Here is a 17621-nt window from a genome sequence, read left to right as displayed (position 1 = left end):
AGGTGCACGTCACCGAAGAACATGAGGGAGGTGTCAGGATATTGGTTTTGCAAACTGTATGTGACATGTCAGGGAGGTTTTATTTGAGGTAGTTTTAAACAAATATGAGATCATTTTGTGGTTTGTGGCATATTGGTTGCATGTTAAACGCAATTATGCAAGTAACACAATTTCAATTCTCTGTATGTGCTGCAAATGTGACAAAATTAACAATAAAAACAGACTTGACTTGATTGGCTTTTAATGAGTTATACCAAAGCAAAACTGGATCTGTCATAGTGAAACCCAGTTTCTTCACTAACTTATTCATTTTATTGTTCCATGTGACAATACTTATTTATATTTCAATATGTTTTTCAATAAAAAAAGTAAAGTACAAAGTGCCATAAACAAACATATATTTATATAAATAAAAGAAAAATATATTTTTTTCAACACATTTTCATGAGGATATAAAACGCAGCAAAAGAGAGCTATATAAAATCTGAAAAAACTGTGTTTTTCTTAGTCCCATTCAGAAAAGTTTTCAAGCTCTTGAAGCCACTCCTTCTCTACCTACATAATAAAGGGAGATAACAAAATTTGGGTTAGAATACCCAGTTTTCTTTTGGACTTTGTATTATGTCAACATGCATAATACAGAAATATAGCTCCACCTGTTCATTTTTCAGTTTAGTCAATTTCAGGGAGCGGACTGAAGAAACGTCTTGGGTCCTTTTGTCCTGCTGACTCTGAGGAAGCTGTATTGGGGACAGGGGACTTCTCTGAATGTCTGATGCCTCAAAGACGTCTGAATTAATTAAGTTCCTGAAGGAATTTGAATTCTCAGAGAACTGTGAACACTGTCTTTTCTTTGGGATTAAGCATGAAGATTCAATGCCATTGTGAATCCTCTTAGGAGAAACGTCTGGTGGATTTTCAAAAGCTGAAGCAAAGGACAAATCAACACAATGACTTGCAAAATAAAACAATCTTGGCTGGTAAGGCCATTAATGATTTCTGTGATGGTTCTAAACATTAAATCCACATGAGCTTATTAAAGGTGCAGTGTGTAAATTTTAGCGGCATCTAGTGGTGAGGTTGCGAATTGCAACCAACGGCTCAGTCCACTGCTCACCCATCGCTTCTGAAACGTATAGAGAAGCTACGATAGCCGCCACCTAAAAATGTCATCTTCGGAGACAACTTAGTAAAAAAAGTTTGTCCGTTAAGGGCTTCTGTAGAAACATGGCGGCACAAAATGGCGACTTCCACGTAAGGGGACCCACTGTGTATATAGATAAAAACGTCTCATTCTAAGGCAATAAAAACTTAACGGTTCATTGTAAAAAGGTCTTTATACACCCCTAAAAATATAGCTTTGTATATTATTTTGCATTTCTGTCAAGAGATCCTATTAAAAATTACACACTGCACCTTTAAATATTTCACCATTCAGAAAAAAACCCCATTATCAGTTAGCTCTATGATGCTCTAATGTATACAGTACAGTATATAAAACTCTCCTGTTTCTTTCTAATCCTGTGCTGGTCTGCTAGCTATTATTTCTGTGTTTTACCAGTGAACAACATTTCAAGATCACCAAACTCACACTGACCACCATAAACCAAACTAGACAAGCATGAATGTTGCTGATCCAAGTTGTTATTGGGCAAACTTACCTTCCTCCCAACCTCGAGTGTTACTCTGTCCAGAGCTAACTGCTTCAGCCAGCTTTGGAGAAAAGTTTTTTTTAATGAAAACATTAAATCACAAACACCCACAATGAAAACGCAACAATTACAAAATCACCTTTTCATTATTACACATGTGCCTGGGAGTAAAACGGCCATCCATGACACTTTGAAGAGATCGTTGTACAGACACACGAAACTCACAGGTGTTCTCAACCTAAAATAAGTTGTTAGTTGGTGAATTTTTTTTAGGAACCACAGCTGAATGATCAAAGGATGAATATTTTGGGAACTGAAGCCACATATAATACCCTCATCCCATCATAGCAGGTTTTTCGAAACTGTGCACTGCTGCTACTGGCAATTATACTGTTGACTGAGTTCAAGACAGTGGATAGGCCAGACTGCAACTTCTGCCTGTCCTAAAGTACATAGACAAAGGATGCATGGATCAGTGGATCTTTCACATCATAGATATGTACACTAGATGTCGCCTTGGCTGTGGCAGTTCATTCAAAACCAATGCGTCAAATAGAACCGCCATCTTGAAACACGAGAGCCCCTCCCCTTTAATGCATCAGTGTCAATGTAGGCAAAGGTGTAACGGAAATAAAATCACCATAAATTTTCTTGAATGCGATTTGCTAGGTTTTTTTGGGTTCGTTCCAATGGTCAGACATGTACTTAGCAGAGAAAATGTAAAGTTTTGACGTTAAGAAAATCTACTGTTTCTAAATATAATGCATAGTGGAAGTAGGCCTAACATCCATACAAAGCACAAAAGTCTGGCATCGTCCATGAATTCGAAGTACAGGCGGAGATAGAAGCGTTACCTAGCTATTTCCTATGACAAGAACCCTGTTCCAAGATGGCTGCAGTTTAAACACATGCTTAGAACCCCCAAAGCGACATCACATCTTGGGTACATATCTATGTTTCACAATGACCAATGGCTACATTTTTCAAAACCACATTTGTTGAATGTAATCAAATTGAGTAAAGTTAACAGACAAATCTTACGTTTTGTCTTTTCTGGAAACCTTTCAGTGTGTTTTTTAAGGTAGACTGTAGAGCTGCCCTCACCTGATCCCCATTGTGCCAAAGCACTGAATCCAAATGTCTCTCTAAAGCCTCCTCACTGCCTGACATTGTTAAAATGTAATGATTTTAAAATATTTCAAAATATCAAGACCAATCTGAAACAAGACACCTACTTATGAAGTCTGAGAGTTGGGAGTGGAAAGGATCAGTGTATTGAATGAAAATGAATAAAGTAAGAATCTGCTCTACAGCCCCGCTGCATTCTGCCTCAAAGTTGTGCTGTCGAGCGCCGTTACATCTCGATTCCTCATTTTGGTTACAGAAATCTAGAGAAAATTTTATTTCAGAACACAGGGAGCCTGCACAGAGAAATTACAATGAATTAAATAATGAAATATGTAAATATGCTGAATTATATTTTTGTGGCATGTATATGATTCCTATAAGCCTAGTGTAATTTGTAGCAAAATGCCTTTTCAGGCTACCATCCATAAAATTGAGTCAGTTTGCTCTTAATGTCCCCAATTTCTTCCTATTTAGTCCTGTCATTACCCTGAAAGGTTTGTGCATCCATACAGGAGACTTTAGAAACACCAAGATCAGCCCAGGACAGTGAAGTAGCCAAGCTCTGAAGAAAAGTCATCGGTGTTTGGAGCATTAGAGGCATTCCACATGGATTGTACACTACAATGTATTGTGGCTGTTAAGGGACAAATTGTGTCAACACAAACATATCTCTTTCATCTTAAAAATTTAATAAGCACAATGCTAATAATCGCCCCCTTAAGACTTAAAACAGGTTTCAGAACGTATTTCTCTAAAATCATATGAATGTTTGAGTGTCACGTCACTACACATTTACGTGAGGTCGCGCTGGCGCATCACAGGACCAGACCTAGACGAAAAGTTGTGGTTTAAAAGTGCATATTTTTTATTTTTCTTGTCAAAAATGACAATCGTTTCGCTAGATAAGACCGTTATGCCTCTTTTAGGATCATTTATAGTCCGTTGAAACTCCGTTGAAAAAAACTGTTAAGTGTTGAGTTAAATATTAAGTGTTGGGCTCTATTAAAGTCCATTAAAATGAGAAAAATCTTGCAATGTTTTCCTCAAAAAACATAATTTCTTCTCGATTGAACGAAGAAAGACATCAACATTTTGGATGACATGGTGGTGAGTAAATTATCTGGATTTTTTTTTAAGAAAATGGACTAATCCTTTAAAAACTGCTATTGTGTTAACATAGCAAAGGATATCTGTATGCATGATAGACGAGTCGGCCAGTTGGGGTACTGATCCATACAGGGTGCAAGTGTTGCCATGGTAGCCATCCCCATTTCCCCACACAGCCCTTCTTTTATTGCATCAGTGGTAAGAACACAACTGAATGTGTCTCCCAATACTGGATGCACTTTGGGACAGGACGGATGACCATGTAGAGAGAATGGGCTCCTTCCAAACAAAAATACAGATTTTTTTATAATTAAGTAAATGAGAGGTAAGATTTTATGAGAAAATATTTATATTGTTACAAAAAAACAGTATGTTAACTGACTGTCCATATAAAGCAGCGTCCAAAGTAATGCTGTGATCCATCACTGATACTTTACTCCCTGTCTCACCACTATAACAAAACAAACCAAGAAAATTATACGTTAAAGGTATAGTTAACCCAAAAATGAACATTTTGTCATTTACTTACCCTTAAGTTGTTTGAAACATGTATAACATTTTTTTGTTTTGCTAAACACAAAGGAAGTTATTTGTAATCAAGCAGGAAACCGGAGCACCATTGACTTTTATGGCAGTCAATAGTGCTCAAAAACATATTGGTTACAAACTCAAAATATCTTCCTTTGTGTTCAGCTGAAAAAAAAAACATTTATACAGGTTTGTAACAACTTGAGGGTGAGTAAATGATGACAAAATGTTCATTTTTGGATAAACTATCCCTTTAAACCTGGTTCACAAGAAAAATACTGTACAATGCAAGAGAAAAAACTGAAAGAAAGAAAAAAACCTGAATAAAGATTGATGTATCTTGGAGTCCGTCCTAATATCGAAAACTATTTTGACCTAATGTAGATAAAAAGATGTAGATAAAATGATAAATAGTCATGATTGTGGTACCGTGGACGAGGCAGGTTAAAAAAAATACTGGCTAGAGGGGATACAGCTACAGACAAATCTTGCAAGATGTTGGGTTTAGGATGAAAAACAGCGATTCTGGCTAGATAGGATACAGCTACAACCTAAATCCCAGGTAATGTTGGGTGTAGGGTTAGGTTTGGGGGTAGCATGAGCATAAAAACTGTGCACATCCAGCAATATTTCACAAGATTTTGGCCATGGCTGTATCCTACAACTAGGTTTAACAGAAGTTGCGCAATTTTTTTTTACCTGAGGATGAACCACACTGAGTCTTTGCAGGAACATTTGAATCATTGACTGCTCAGACTCCATTGATTGACTATCAGCCTTTCCAACCTTCCATAAACAACAATAGTAAAAGCCAACATTACCTAGTATTGTGACAATAAATATGCATAAATATATCTGGATATATTGCCAGAGTAAAAGGAATTAAAGGGACACTCCACTTTAAAAAAAAGAAAAATGCTAATTTTCCAGCTCCCATAGAGTTAAACATTTTATTTTTACAGTTTTGGAATCAATTCAGCTGATCTCAAAAATAGTCCCCTGCTATTGAAAGTTACCAAGGGACTATTTTCGGGCGCTGCATAATATCATTGCGCCTGCCGCAGCCATGGTACGGCAGCAAAGTCCTTGATTATTATGCCGGAATGAGAGTATAGTTCCTGGCCATATCGGCCTAGAAAATATCGACTTTTAATTTTCTGTTGGTCTTAGTACAAGATGTAACCATAGGAGAGTCAAGTTTTAAATAGGAAAAATATCAAACTCTTTGGTCATTTTTGAGCGTGATGCTAATGGTCTAATCAGATTCAATGGATTATCCTAAGCTATGCTAAAAGTGGTACCACCAGACCCGGAGATCATCTGAATGGATTCCAAAATGGTAAAAATAAAATGTTTAACTCTAAAAATGAGCCTATTTTTTAAGACCAAGACATTAATATCATAATAGATCCTATGTTTAGGAACAGGTGGACTCACCTGGAAAGAATAGGTAAAAAACAAACACCCAAAAGTGTCAGTGAACCTCAGGAGCTCTTCTTGATGAATGCACTCAGAAGGTTGGACACGGTGGGAAAGACTTTCCAAAACATCTAAATATAAGGAAAATATATAAGGAAAAACAAAGTAAACAAATCAAGTGTACCCCAAATCTGCACCCCATCCCCAAAACTCACCTTGCAGAGCAGATTTGGACACTTTGTTGCACCAAGCACCAGCGGCAGATACTGTGAATGAAAACAGCATCTCATGATGAATATATAACATGAAAGTAATTCATCAAACATAGTGAGGGAAATATCGATTTGTGAGTCAGTATGAATTTAGCTTATTTGTGTTTTACCGCTTAAAGTCACCGGAAGGTCGCGCAGCGCTGTCATGGCAATCATAAGACCTCCACCTGACCGTTTACATTGAGTCTCTCGATGGATTAAAGTCAATAAAAACCTCATAACCTGCAGCAAATTAAAGTCTAAATATCCATACGTGTTACAAATACACATTTACAGAACGTCAAACTGACGGATTTGATGGCAATAATGTGGGACGTACTGATCGACAGTGTTAGTACATTTTAAGCAGAACGAACAAACAAACAAACTAAAACAAAACAGAGTTAAATGTTAACTTTATGTACCTCTCGTAATTTAGAGTACATGTTGTGGAGAATTTATTGCAAGTCTGGAGACAAATTATTAGTAATTCTTGTCAGAGATACAGAAAAGCGAGTAACTGCAGTTGCCCTGTCCATCCGCTCCACTAGATGGCGCTAAAGTCTGCCGAACGAGATTGTTCGTGTCACCTTTTAATGCTTCCCACATTTGTGCCTCTGAAGACAGCCAGTACTTTTGCTATAATCGGTTACGAAGTTGATTATATGAGCGTTATTCATCCGTTCAACATATTAATCTTTCAAAATGAGCGCGCAGCAGATGATGAAAGTATTCGTCACCAGACGCATTCCTCAAGAGGGCATGAAAATACTTCAAAAAGCCGGCGGCATGTACGAAACTTACAGTACCACTGTCTTGTATGAAACAGCACGCAAACGCAATTATGCATGGATTTGATTTATGTACGGTGCATGGTGGTGGCGTGTGTTTGAGGGACGGCTGACAGCACGTGAAACTCGCGGGGCTTTGGTGTCATGCACAGTCAGATGATTTTATTTTTTTCACTCATTCATTCTGTTATTAAAGTCACGCCAGTGGTGACACTCCTGTGAAGCTATTCAGTATTATGAAACATAAGTGTATAGTCATAAAATGAAACAATCACATGTTATGTAATGAGCCTTATTTCTTGCCAAAATGGAGATATATAATAGCAAAAAATATTTTATTGTATGATGCCTAAATGTAAAAAAGTGTTTTTTCTACTGTAATTTATTAAATGTAGCACTTACAATTATTGCAAACTACAAAAGCAAACATAGTTTTATATATATAAACAGTGGTTTTCTCTGTTGTTTGTAGGTGTAATTTGTCATTGTGGGACTCTGATGAACCCGTGCCCCGGGCAGAGCTGCTGAAAGGTGTGGCAGGTGCTCATGGGCTTCTCTGTTTACTCTCAGACAAAATCGATACCGAGGTCCTGGATGCGGCTGGTAAAACAAATCTCTGGTTATGTCAAACCTATTTGTCTATAAACCGCCCCCAAAAATAAAACAATGTTGTATAATACTATGAAATATATGCAGCTCTAAATTTACTGTGTGCCTACAAGTGCAGGTTAAAGTCCATGTGATTGTTTTATGTGCCGTCTATACTGTGTTGCTCAGGACCCAACTTGAAAGTGATCAGCACTCTCTCTGTTGGATTTGACCACCTTGCCATAGACGAAATAAAGAAAAGGTGATTTAATACGCCTTTATTTGCTTTTCTGGATCACTTTAATAATAGGTGTTGATAAGTCGATGCTAATAAAACATTAGATCAGCCTTTATTGCTTCTTGCCAGTGATGTCCTAATCATTTAGAAGGAAAATGTTGAGATCCAATATGATTGATCACAGTATGGACGTTCATACACAAAGCAATGATGATGTCCATCTTTCTTTGTCCTAGAGGAATAAGAGTAGGTTACACTCCTGACGTTTTGACAGATGCTACTGCTGAGCTGACCGTAGCTTTGCTCTTGGCTACAGCTCGACGTCTTCCAGAAGGTGTAGAGGAAGTCAAAAAGTAAATCTTGCACCTTTTCTACTGCATCTTCTGCCATACATCATTGCTCGGTTTTAAATAGATCCAAAGGCCTTTTGCTCTTTAATCCAGTTTTACAATTTCAAACAAAGCTACTCAAATGTTTTGTGTAAATAATTTAGTATTTGAACTATTTCCTTAGAAGGGAAATAAAGTGGGTTTTCTCATCTGTATTGCTCTATCATTTGTCATTCTGTCTTAATAGTGGTGGATGGAGCACATGGAAGCCTTTGTGGTTGTGTGGCTATGGGCTGTCTGACAGCACTGTCGGGGTGATTGGATTAGGACGTATAGGTAAAGTAATGCCAATGTTTAAAAGTTCAAGTGTCTTCAGGAAATAATTCAACTATGTGATTTTTGCCATTTATTTTATCTCTCTATACCATAAATAACCACCTATGCATCATCTGTTACTTCTATCGCACCATCTGTTGTTTTACTTGTTCGCAAAATCATTTACATGTATTATGCAAACACGCCATTAAACCCATTAGCAGTTCTTAAGATAAAACCTCACTTAATTTTTGTTGTTGACATTAATTGTAAATTCCACTTAATGAAGTTTATTTAACTAAGTTTGGAAGGAGCATGGTCATGTGATCCAACCAATCAGTGCAAAGAGGTGCCTATAAATAGCAATCCCTCACCTCTGTCCCGTGACAGATTTTTGCAGCATCCCTCCTCCACCCCAACACCTCACTCTCATCTAATTTCATCTATCCCAGTTAAAGAGGGGGAAGCCTTTGGGTTAGCTCTAAAATTCCGAGCTCCTAGCCCTCTCCTCGGACAGCACGCCAAATATGCTTTATCTCATTCCCTATCGATTACAAGTTAATGCAAACTCTTGAACCTCTAGGTTTCTGTTTTTTATTAAGGGTACTGACAGTTCAGTGTGATGGATGTGTTTATAATTTGTAGGTCTGGCGATTGCAAGACGACTGAAGCCCTTTGGAGTGAAGAGATTGCTGTACACAGGCAGACAACCTAAACCCCAGGCCCAAGAGGTTGAGGGGGAATACGGTAAGAATGGAAAGAAATAAAGAAAATAGTTTGAAGGTTTTTCAAGGGTTGTTGTAAATGAAAGATGTAAAACCTGCATCAGGACCATTTCTCTGATCTCTCCCCTCCTATTTCTCTCAGTGCCATTGGACTCACTGTTAAGTGAGAGTGATTTTGTGATTGTGTCCTGCTCTTTGACACCTAAAACTCAGGGACTTTGTGACCAAACTTTTTTCAGCAAGATGAAGAAAACTGCAGTCTTTATCAACACCAGCAGGTATATCACCACACTGTTCAAGATTCAAGAAAAGCATTGTGCTTGAATTTTAATCATAATTGCTATTGTTAATTCAACTAAACAGTATTTGTTTAGGTCATATTCCCATTTCCGTTCTATCCTGCAGGAAATACTGTGGTTTTGATTGCTTAATTTATCTATATTCTAACCTTTAGAGGGGCTGTTGTGAATCAAGAGGACTTATTTAAGGCCCTCAGTAGTGGAGAGATCGCAGCAGCAGGACTTGATGTCACAAGCCCTGAACCCCTACCCACTGATCACCCACTGCTGACCCTTAAAAACTGTGGTTTGTACATTATAAAATCTCATTAGTTGTTAAAATCTACCTAGAACAGTATTGTCTTAATGATATAACAGCCAAAACACCTTAAGAAATTGTCTTTTTTGTGTCTTTCAGTGGTTCTCCCTCATATCGGCAGTGCCACCTACTCCACACGTGGTGTCATGGCAGAACTGTCTGCAAATAATTTGCTTGCAGGCCTGACAGGCACCGAAATGCCCAGTGAGCTGAAGTTGTAGCATCCTGAATTAAGTTAAAATGTCAGATAGTTGAATATAGATTGCAGAACTGTAAAAGCCAACTTTTCACTAAATAATAACCTCCAGCAAAACTGCAACAGTATAACATGATCTTATGTTGTAACAAATGCTGCACCACACACTCCAAGTTGTTTCTGTTTATACACAGAAATGGCAAAGTATATGTTTGTGTAACAACAGATTTATTTAAGGATGGTATTTCGGTATCTCATGGACGTAGTTCAGCCACATTTTCCAAACATGTAACTTGGATACAATGTGAATGTCATTAAATGTACTTGATATAAAATGCATCTGTATTAACTTCAACTTTCAATACAGTATTTAAACAAGTATTTAGAAGTACTAAACTTACAATGAGGTAAAGGGAAGTGTTTTAGTTAATGCAGATCTCTGTTCTCTGTGTGCGAGTGAATTTAAAGTTTGTATAAACATGCAATTGAGGATTACAGCACACTTAACTGGCTAAACTGATGGGATTTATTGCTTAGACATCATGAAAAATGCAAAACATTCTGGTAAACATCTCTTGTTTCTCACATACTTTAATGGTAGAGAAAAAATTAAGTACATTCAGCTGCATCAAGTAAAAAATAAATAAAAGCATGGCTGACAGGATCTCTTCAGGACTCTTCAGATTTCGTCCGGTGTTGTGTGGCAAGTGGCTCTGTGCAGCAGCGTCTATGTACTGTATGTTCATCTGTACAGGGAATGTTTCTGTCCATATTGATGTTTCATATGCTGTCCAGCTTCTTCAAAACATAGGGTGCTGAAACACAAAGTCACCAAATTATTTCATGGTTCCGAACTGAATACATTTATGACTTAAGTCAAACTGTGTTGTAGTGGAATATGCCATTGTTGACTAATCACTACGTGATAATGTACATCAAAGGTGACCTCTATGAATGGGATCAAATTCTTGATGGGATGGTGCAAAAATTAATATTGCACACTGTGTATTGGGATATTTAAAGACACCCCCCCCCCAAAAAAAACATACTGACAGCTTTTATGTTAATTAAATTACAGTCATTCAAGCAATCTCACAATATACGTCTTCCTAATGCCATATACTTACTGACTCGAAGGAGCGCAACGTATATCAAAAAATTGCGAACAGACGTGATAACATCCTCTCGCATTTTCTTCTTCATCTCCTCAGGGTCCATCTTTGGACCGAGTCCCTCGATTTTAAACATTCTGTCGTTTAAAATTCAGATTATATGTAACTCAAATGATCGCTGCAAAGCACAATTAACACAAGGGGCACGTGAAAAGGGAAGTACGTCAGAGCGCATCGGCTCTAGGACCACCAATATTGGCTTGCGTTTGCCTGCCTGATTGTAAATCGAGTATTTTAAGCATTTATACATGATTACAAACGATTTATTTTTATTTTCAATATATCTTTTGTATTACTTGGAACATTTTAGTTAGGATAGGTGACCATTAATCTACATGTATGTGAAATACATTAAATAGGTTATATTTACACACAGGCAAAATTAAAATAAACACTCGTTCTCACGGTTTACTGTTTTGAGTTTTTGTGCGGGTATATGTGTGCAACGAAGCGCATCTCTGTAATAAAATGCACATACAGATCTAATTATTTTTGGTCGTTTTACATTGAATTTGATGTAAATAGCAAAGGAAAATGTTTTTGTAGCATTCCGTGGTAGTGGGTGGTTTCTAGAATACACAAACTAGTTGCATATTAATGAAATCATGGACCCCAATGGATTGCTGTCCAGTAACTTTTATGGATTTGAGACGTCGCCTATCTCTTTAACGTTACCCAGTAAACGTAAGAGACACGAGATGAGTATTGTAAATGGAAAAGAAGAAGATTTCCCTAAGGTTTATCCCAAAGAGAGTTTGAGAAGACGTAAGTATTGCGTTGTCTTTAACAAAAAAATTTTTATTTAACGATACCAAACCAGTTATGTCAGTAAAAGGGTACTCAATACATATGTGTAACTGTAAAACATGTAAAAGCAACTTTTAGCATGTACAAATCTCTCCTGAATCCAAACTCTAGGTGGCTTTGTCCTGATTGATGGCCAAAGAGGTGTATACTCTTCTGAGAACTGGCAACCCAATGGCAGCACGTTGTACCTGCCTGTAAATGGTACTTTGTTAGCCAACATTGAAAAATATGATCAGATCAGCTTTGAGCAGGGAGGCTACTGCATAGGCAATGCAGCAGGTGGATTTCAGCAGAAGGTCCAAGGTAGGCATCATTTTAAACAGCGGTTCATGTCAATTTTAAAGGAAAACACCACAATTTTTCAATATTTTACTATGTTCTTACCTCAACTTAGACTGATTAATACATACCTATTTTTTCAATCCGTAGACTTAATTAATGTACAGCGCGTCGTGAATGTGTTAGCATTTAGCCTAGCCCCATTCATTCCTTAGGATCCAAACATCATAGTTTGGATCCAGTGACATCATCACTCCTGACAACTCCCCCTCTCACTCAAACTTCCATCAATATTACTATGCCTAAGGTCGAAGTGCTGCAAACTAAGTGCTCTTCCGCCATACAATATAGTTCTCATTTTTTTATCCGCTTAAAAAAATCGGCATGTTTTATCTCGTGCCACCATAATTGTATAACTACTCATGTAACAGTCTTTCCATAGGAAAAACATGGAAGTGTTTGGTGGCTTCTAAATTCATCCATGTTTGGATCCTAAGGAATGAATGGGGCTAGGCTAAATGCTAATACATTAACGCACGCTGTGCAAAGATTCAGTGCGCACATTGAAAAATATAGGTATGTATTAATTCGACTAAGTTGAGCTAAGGACATAGTAAAATATTGAAAAACGGTGGTATTTTCCTTGAAGCAATTTGTCTGCATTGCTTGTTTTTCTCGTACCTGAGAATTAAGTATTAACTACTAGTGCTTGCACAGATTTATTAATTTACACAAATTAATCTAACAGTACATTCTCAGTTTTTGACTCATCCCTGTCTCTGTTTGATGATGTAGGGCAAGCGATCCATTGCTGGCGGTATAGCGAACAAGATAGAAAGCTTTTCATCGCACTTTCTTACTTGTTCACAAACTTACAAGTGAGTTACGTTTTTTGTTAAATATTATGAAAATGTATTTCTTAATTCAGATAATGCAGTTTTATAAAACTGTGACATTATGTTCTGCACAGGTTTTTCAGGAATTTATCAGCAGTCTTGATTGTCTCTGAGGATTCTGGGTAAGCAGAGTTGGCCAACACAAAGCATTAAACAATCAAGTTAAAGGCGGGATGCATGATCTCTGAAAGCCAATGTTGATATTTAAATTCACCTTAAGAAACACGCCCCTACCCCAATAGACTCTGGACCTTCTTTTGATAGACCCAGGCAACGATGTAGGTTGGTAGACATGTCCCTTACTACTGAAGTGTGTTTTGCTACTCGGCCCGACTCCCTTTTCCAAAGCGTTTCTCAAAAATCGTGCACCCTGCCTTTAAATCTAAAAGACTGTGTTTTGTGCTAATAATTATTACAAGGTTTATTATAATGATTTGGTGTTTATTATACATATTGTAATAGTTGCATTTTTCAACATTTTAACAGAGGAAGACACACATGCACCTTTGACATTGTTCATTATACATAATCTTATACAGTATAACATTTTCTTGTATTAATAAGCTTCCATGTTGACTCGACATTAGTAAATATCATATCAGTCATGTTATGTTTGATGAACAAAGTGTATTGACTTAATGCTGAGCAACATCAGTATTTTCCAAAAGTGTGGTCCTTTTTCTGGCTGATCCACGCTGCTGTAAGTGATTTTGACATCTATGCTATGAAAAAAAATTAAACATAAAATATTAAATGCTAAATGCTGTCGATGAGATGCTTGTTATGCGATGTTTGTAACATTCACTGCCTGTTGCTAATTTTGTTGTTTTATATTTGTACCTGTACTTTATATTTCAAAATGTTTGTGCTGTAAAAGTATGTTTGTATCAGTTTTGCTACAGATGTGTTAATATTTTTTACAATAAAAAAAGCTCCTATGGAATCCATTTATATATGTTTTTGGACACTACACAGAGCAACAGTCTGCTTTTTTGTTTCCCTTAATATTGTTCACACTTTGTAAAGCTAGCTAAAGTACAAACTTCAACTCGAGACAGTTTTAGAAGCCATTCACAGTCACACTCCCCCTTCTCTATTAGCCTCAGTGGGCAGCTTTACCCACATAAGCCTTTTTCTTTTACAAACGCATAGGCCCATTTACAATGGTATGGAAAATTATACGCCATGTACTGTATGTCGGATGGATATTGCTGTTTAAAACGTTCTTTTAACAAAGACTGCCTTTAATGGTGGCAATTTTGAAAGTAACTCTACCTTGTGTTTAAAGCAGCTGGCTGATGGTGAATATTTCAGTTATTATGAGTCACAAAGGAGTTATAAACAGCTGGTAGCGAAGTAAGAGAGTGAAAAGCAATTTGGTGCCAAGAGACCTGATCTGCACCAGGCTGATACTTGTATTTTTACCCAGTACTCACTAAGAAGTCAAAAAGGAACATTTATTTTCATTTGAGTTGTACATAAAACTGATCACCGTAATGATTAAAATGACTTTGCACTCTAAAAAGTGTTGGGTTGTTGTAACTCATAGCTGGGTCAAATATGGACAAACCCAACAGTTGAGTTAATTTCAACTCAAATGGGTTGTTTCATATTTGACCCAACTATGGGTTGAATCAACCAATCCTTTTTTTTTGATTGTATGCGAATTAAATCAATCAAAATGTGCAACTTTTAAGTCTTTATGAAGCAATGTATTTGATGGTGAATATAAATTATTCCTATATTTTTAAATTTAAGATAATTTTCACCTGTACTGTACTTGCAGTCTTTTAGGGGTTGAAAATGAAGCATTATTTTATTTTTATTTTTAAACATTTTAATCATAATGTCTAAAGAAGATGGGAATGCCCTGGCACCTATATACAACACCCAAAACATGTTTTGCATAAATAAGCAAGCAGCAGTCACATTTTCTGGAAGTGTTAAAATGTGTAGTTCACCTCTTTGAACACCAGACTGCAGCGCAACACAAGTTATCTCCAATGACTCGATGACAGCACAGTTTACCTAAACATGTGATTTTGAAATGTGGATATTAAATCGTCAGTATGACACACAGCTGGTCTGTGCCATGATGATACAAGACACCAAACAGCAGTCTCATGTATTTTATATTGTGTCCCTAAATAGAAACTCTCAGACACACAGTCAGCACACATGACGTTGTCTGAATAAATACCAGAAGCAGAAATATCTCCACTAAATGTGTATTTTTTTGTGCCATCAGTGCAGCATCTCCAGTGCAGTTGAATGCATTGAGCATGCTTTATTAAAGACTAACACCTGTGTATCACCATATGAAGATGGAGCATTTAGCTTCTTCATAGGCTACTGGAGCCGTCGTCCTTCCCAGCAAGCAACAGCTGTCATTTCACCTTCTAGGTTAATTATAGACCCAAAATAGTCTGGCTATGAGTAACCCACTTCTAGCATTTTTTGCCAAAATAACTTGAGATGTTGCATCATGTAAGCAAAGTCAACAGTGATTACAAAGGTGTTTGGTTTCTTTTGATTTATTTTTTGGCTATGGTTAGATGTTAATTCAATTTCACTCACAGACCACATTTTAACTGGTTTCAATCTAGATGTATGGGAGGGATGGCTATACATGAATATCAGCTGACGTCACTCACTTGTCTTCCGCCATTTTGAGGACCTGAAGTGGTCGCAAAAGAACTAGAAGCTATGCCTTCAATATGCTGTGAGCATCAAAATCGCTATTTTAACAACACTAAGAAGGCTCAACACAACATGATATTTTGCTTGAAGTATCGCCTGTGTCTCTACACGTGAACTCGAGCATTGAGAACATTGTTTGTGAACACAGAGTTAACTAAAAAGAAGGTTTTGAACAACTGACTTTGGATGATTTGGTGTCCGCTAGCCGCCTTCTTCCCAGTCAAGATGTATCGATCTCCATTTGCGACGTAAGGAGGGAGGAGAGTAAAGATTGATATCTCCTAAAGCATAGTTCCATAAAAATGCACGGATAATTCGTTGTTTTGTCGCAAGTGAAAAACAATATTGACCTTCTAGTTGAAAAAGGAGCCTCATATGAGATTCATTCATTCACATTCGGAAATCGATTATTTACGTCTGGCAGAGATGACGAGCGGATACCATAACAGCCAAAGTTAGTTGTACAAAACCTTTATTTTTAGTAAACTCCGTGTACACAAACAATGTTCTCAATGCTCGCGTTCATGTGTAGAGATCCAGGTGATACTTCGAGCAAAGTTTCATGTTGTGTCGCGCCTTCTTATGTTGTAAAATAGTGATAGTTCGGTAGCAGCGGACAGCGGCTAGAAGAACGCATCAGGGATCTAGTAGGCATCACACCCTAACCAAGATATATTTTTTTAAAGTAGCGTTTATTTTCATGACAGTCGAGATGCGACATGTTGTCTTTTGTAGCCCTTTACTGTATCCGCAAGAATCATAGACAGTAAAAGATTAGAAATCTGTAAATCGTAGCAAGGTAGCCAATGCTTGTCAATAGCCTACTGGTACTCGGTAGGTCCTCAAGATGGCGGCATGACGTAAAAGGTCACATGACTAAAATCCATCTATAAGATGTTTTGTAACTCGAAAATTGCTTGCTGGGTACACAGACAACTATACACCGTACATCGTTTTGCTGGCAGTAGACATACCTAACCTAAAGTTTCTTCCTTTTTTAACGGCGAATCCGATTAACAGATGCCTGGTTGAGCCTGACAGATACTGAGTACTGGTGTGGCGATGAGAAAATGAGCTCTTTATCACTGCCTTAGAGAAAGCGAGAGTCAGTGTGTTGGAATGAGACGTCTGGATTTCTAAAGCCTCTGCATGGTTCCGAACATCTCAGATGCACTTTAACTTACCATAGACTTACAAAGACATTTCTGGGATATGTAAATCATCACGAATGCCACTTTGCCTATTTAACAGGACCCAGCTAATTTTTAAAGAGGATATTGCTTTTGTAATAATAGCATATATTATGGTAATGGCTTGTATTTTTATGGCAAGATTCCCTAAGATTGCCGTTTATGGTTTCGCAGACTGCAGGATTGCATTTTGTTTTGTTACACACAAGGGACTACTAACAAATTAAATTTTTACTTGATTTCAGTGATAAAAAGGAAGGGAATATGTACTAAAATGCCCTAGAAATGCTCTTACTTATTATATTAAACCCTTTGATCCAGCGATATACAGTACAGTATGTTCACAACTTTTTTTATAAACAACATTTTTAAAATAAAGACCTACTGGGTCAATATTAAAGATATTAAGGTTATATTTTCACATGATGTTATGTAAGATGACGTAGAAAACAGTATATCACAAAAATGACCTTAGCTGCTAGTGAATATGAAAATTGACATGCTTTTATGGTCTTGGTCTCGACTCCTAAACGACTCAGACTCGACTCTATTTGAAAACCCACGGACTAGGTCTCGACTCAGTCTCGACCCTTCAAAGACTTGGTCTTGACTCGTACTCGGCATAGGCGGTCTCTTCCCCATCACTATTAGCTGGGTCACAAATATGCAATGTACTACAGCTTAACCATTCGTAAACCACTTTTTATGTCATG

At 37.3% G+C, this 17621-nt stretch overlaps 4 protein-coding genes across 5 annotated transcripts; 2 read left to right on the top strand and 2 right to left on the bottom strand.

Annotated features, from left to right (window-relative positions):
* Positions 1-135: 135 nt before the first annotated feature.
* top6bl (TOP6B like initiator of meiotic double strand breaks) lies at positions 136-6125 on the bottom strand. Its single transcript, XM_065273661.2, has 14 exons — positions 6050-6125; positions 5853-5965; positions 5115-5201; positions 4735-4790; positions 4270-4338; positions 3971-4166; positions 3267-3405; positions 2888-3073; positions 2694-2815; positions 1985-2095; positions 1792-1890; positions 1662-1713; positions 657-925; positions 136-555 (listed from the first exon to the last, which is right to left on the bottom strand). Exons 1-14 carry the CDS (start codon positions 6117-6119, stop codon positions 505-507), a joined length of 1620 nt encoding a protein of 539 aa, XP_065129733.2. The 5' UTR covers positions 6120-6125; the 3' UTR covers positions 136-504.
* Positions 6126-6648: 523 nt separating this feature from the next.
* Positions 6649-10201, top strand: grhpra (glyoxylate reductase/hydroxypyruvate reductase a). The gene is made up of 9 exons (XM_065273624.2): positions 6649-6876; positions 7349-7479; positions 7654-7726; positions 7939-8055; positions 8279-8367; positions 8992-9093; positions 9214-9349; positions 9526-9656; positions 9768-10201. The coding sequence occupies exons 1-9, from the start codon at positions 6791-6793 to the stop codon at positions 9887-9889; spliced, it is 987 nt and encodes a 328-aa protein (XP_065129696.2). The 5' UTR covers positions 6649-6790; the 3' UTR covers positions 9890-10201.
* A 166-nt stretch (positions 10202-10367) lies between these two features.
* Positions 10368-11213, bottom strand: tomm5 (translocase of outer mitochondrial membrane 5 homolog (yeast)). Its single transcript, XM_065273637.2, has 2 exons — positions 10992-11213; positions 10368-10679 (listed from the first exon to the last, which is right to left on the bottom strand). The coding sequence occupies exons 1-2, from the start codon at positions 11110-11112 to the stop codon at positions 10645-10647; spliced, it is 156 nt and encodes a 51-aa protein (XP_065129709.1). The 5' UTR covers positions 11113-11213; the 3' UTR covers positions 10368-10644.
* Positions 11214-11435: 222 nt separating this feature from the next.
* Positions 11436-13965, top strand: LOC135752170 (uncharacterized). 2 transcript variants are annotated; one of them, XM_065270579.2, is made up of 5 exons: positions 11436-11801; positions 11955-12146; positions 12918-13000; positions 13093-13140; positions 13505-13965. In XM_065270579.2, exons 1-4 carry the CDS (start codon positions 11642-11644, stop codon positions 13129-13131), a joined length of 474 nt encoding a protein of 157 aa, XP_065126651.2. In that variant the 5' UTR covers positions 11436-11641; the 3' UTR covers positions 13132-13140; positions 13505-13965. The 2 variants fall into 2 exon arrangements, with proteins under 2 accessions (XP_065126651.2, XP_065126643.2); XM_065270571.2 differs by having other exon boundaries at positions 13093-13965.
* The last annotated feature ends 3656 nt before the right edge of the window (positions 13966-17621 follow it).

This window comes from Paramisgurnus dabryanus, chromosome 16 (genome assembly GCF_030506205.2).
Source record: "Paramisgurnus dabryanus chromosome 16, PD_genome_1.1, whole genome shotgun sequence".
NCBI lineage: Eukaryota > Metazoa > Chordata > Actinopteri > Cypriniformes > Cobitidae > Paramisgurnus > Paramisgurnus dabryanus.
Note: the sequence above shows the minus strand (reverse complement) of the source record. Positions and strands in the feature narration are given on the sequence as shown.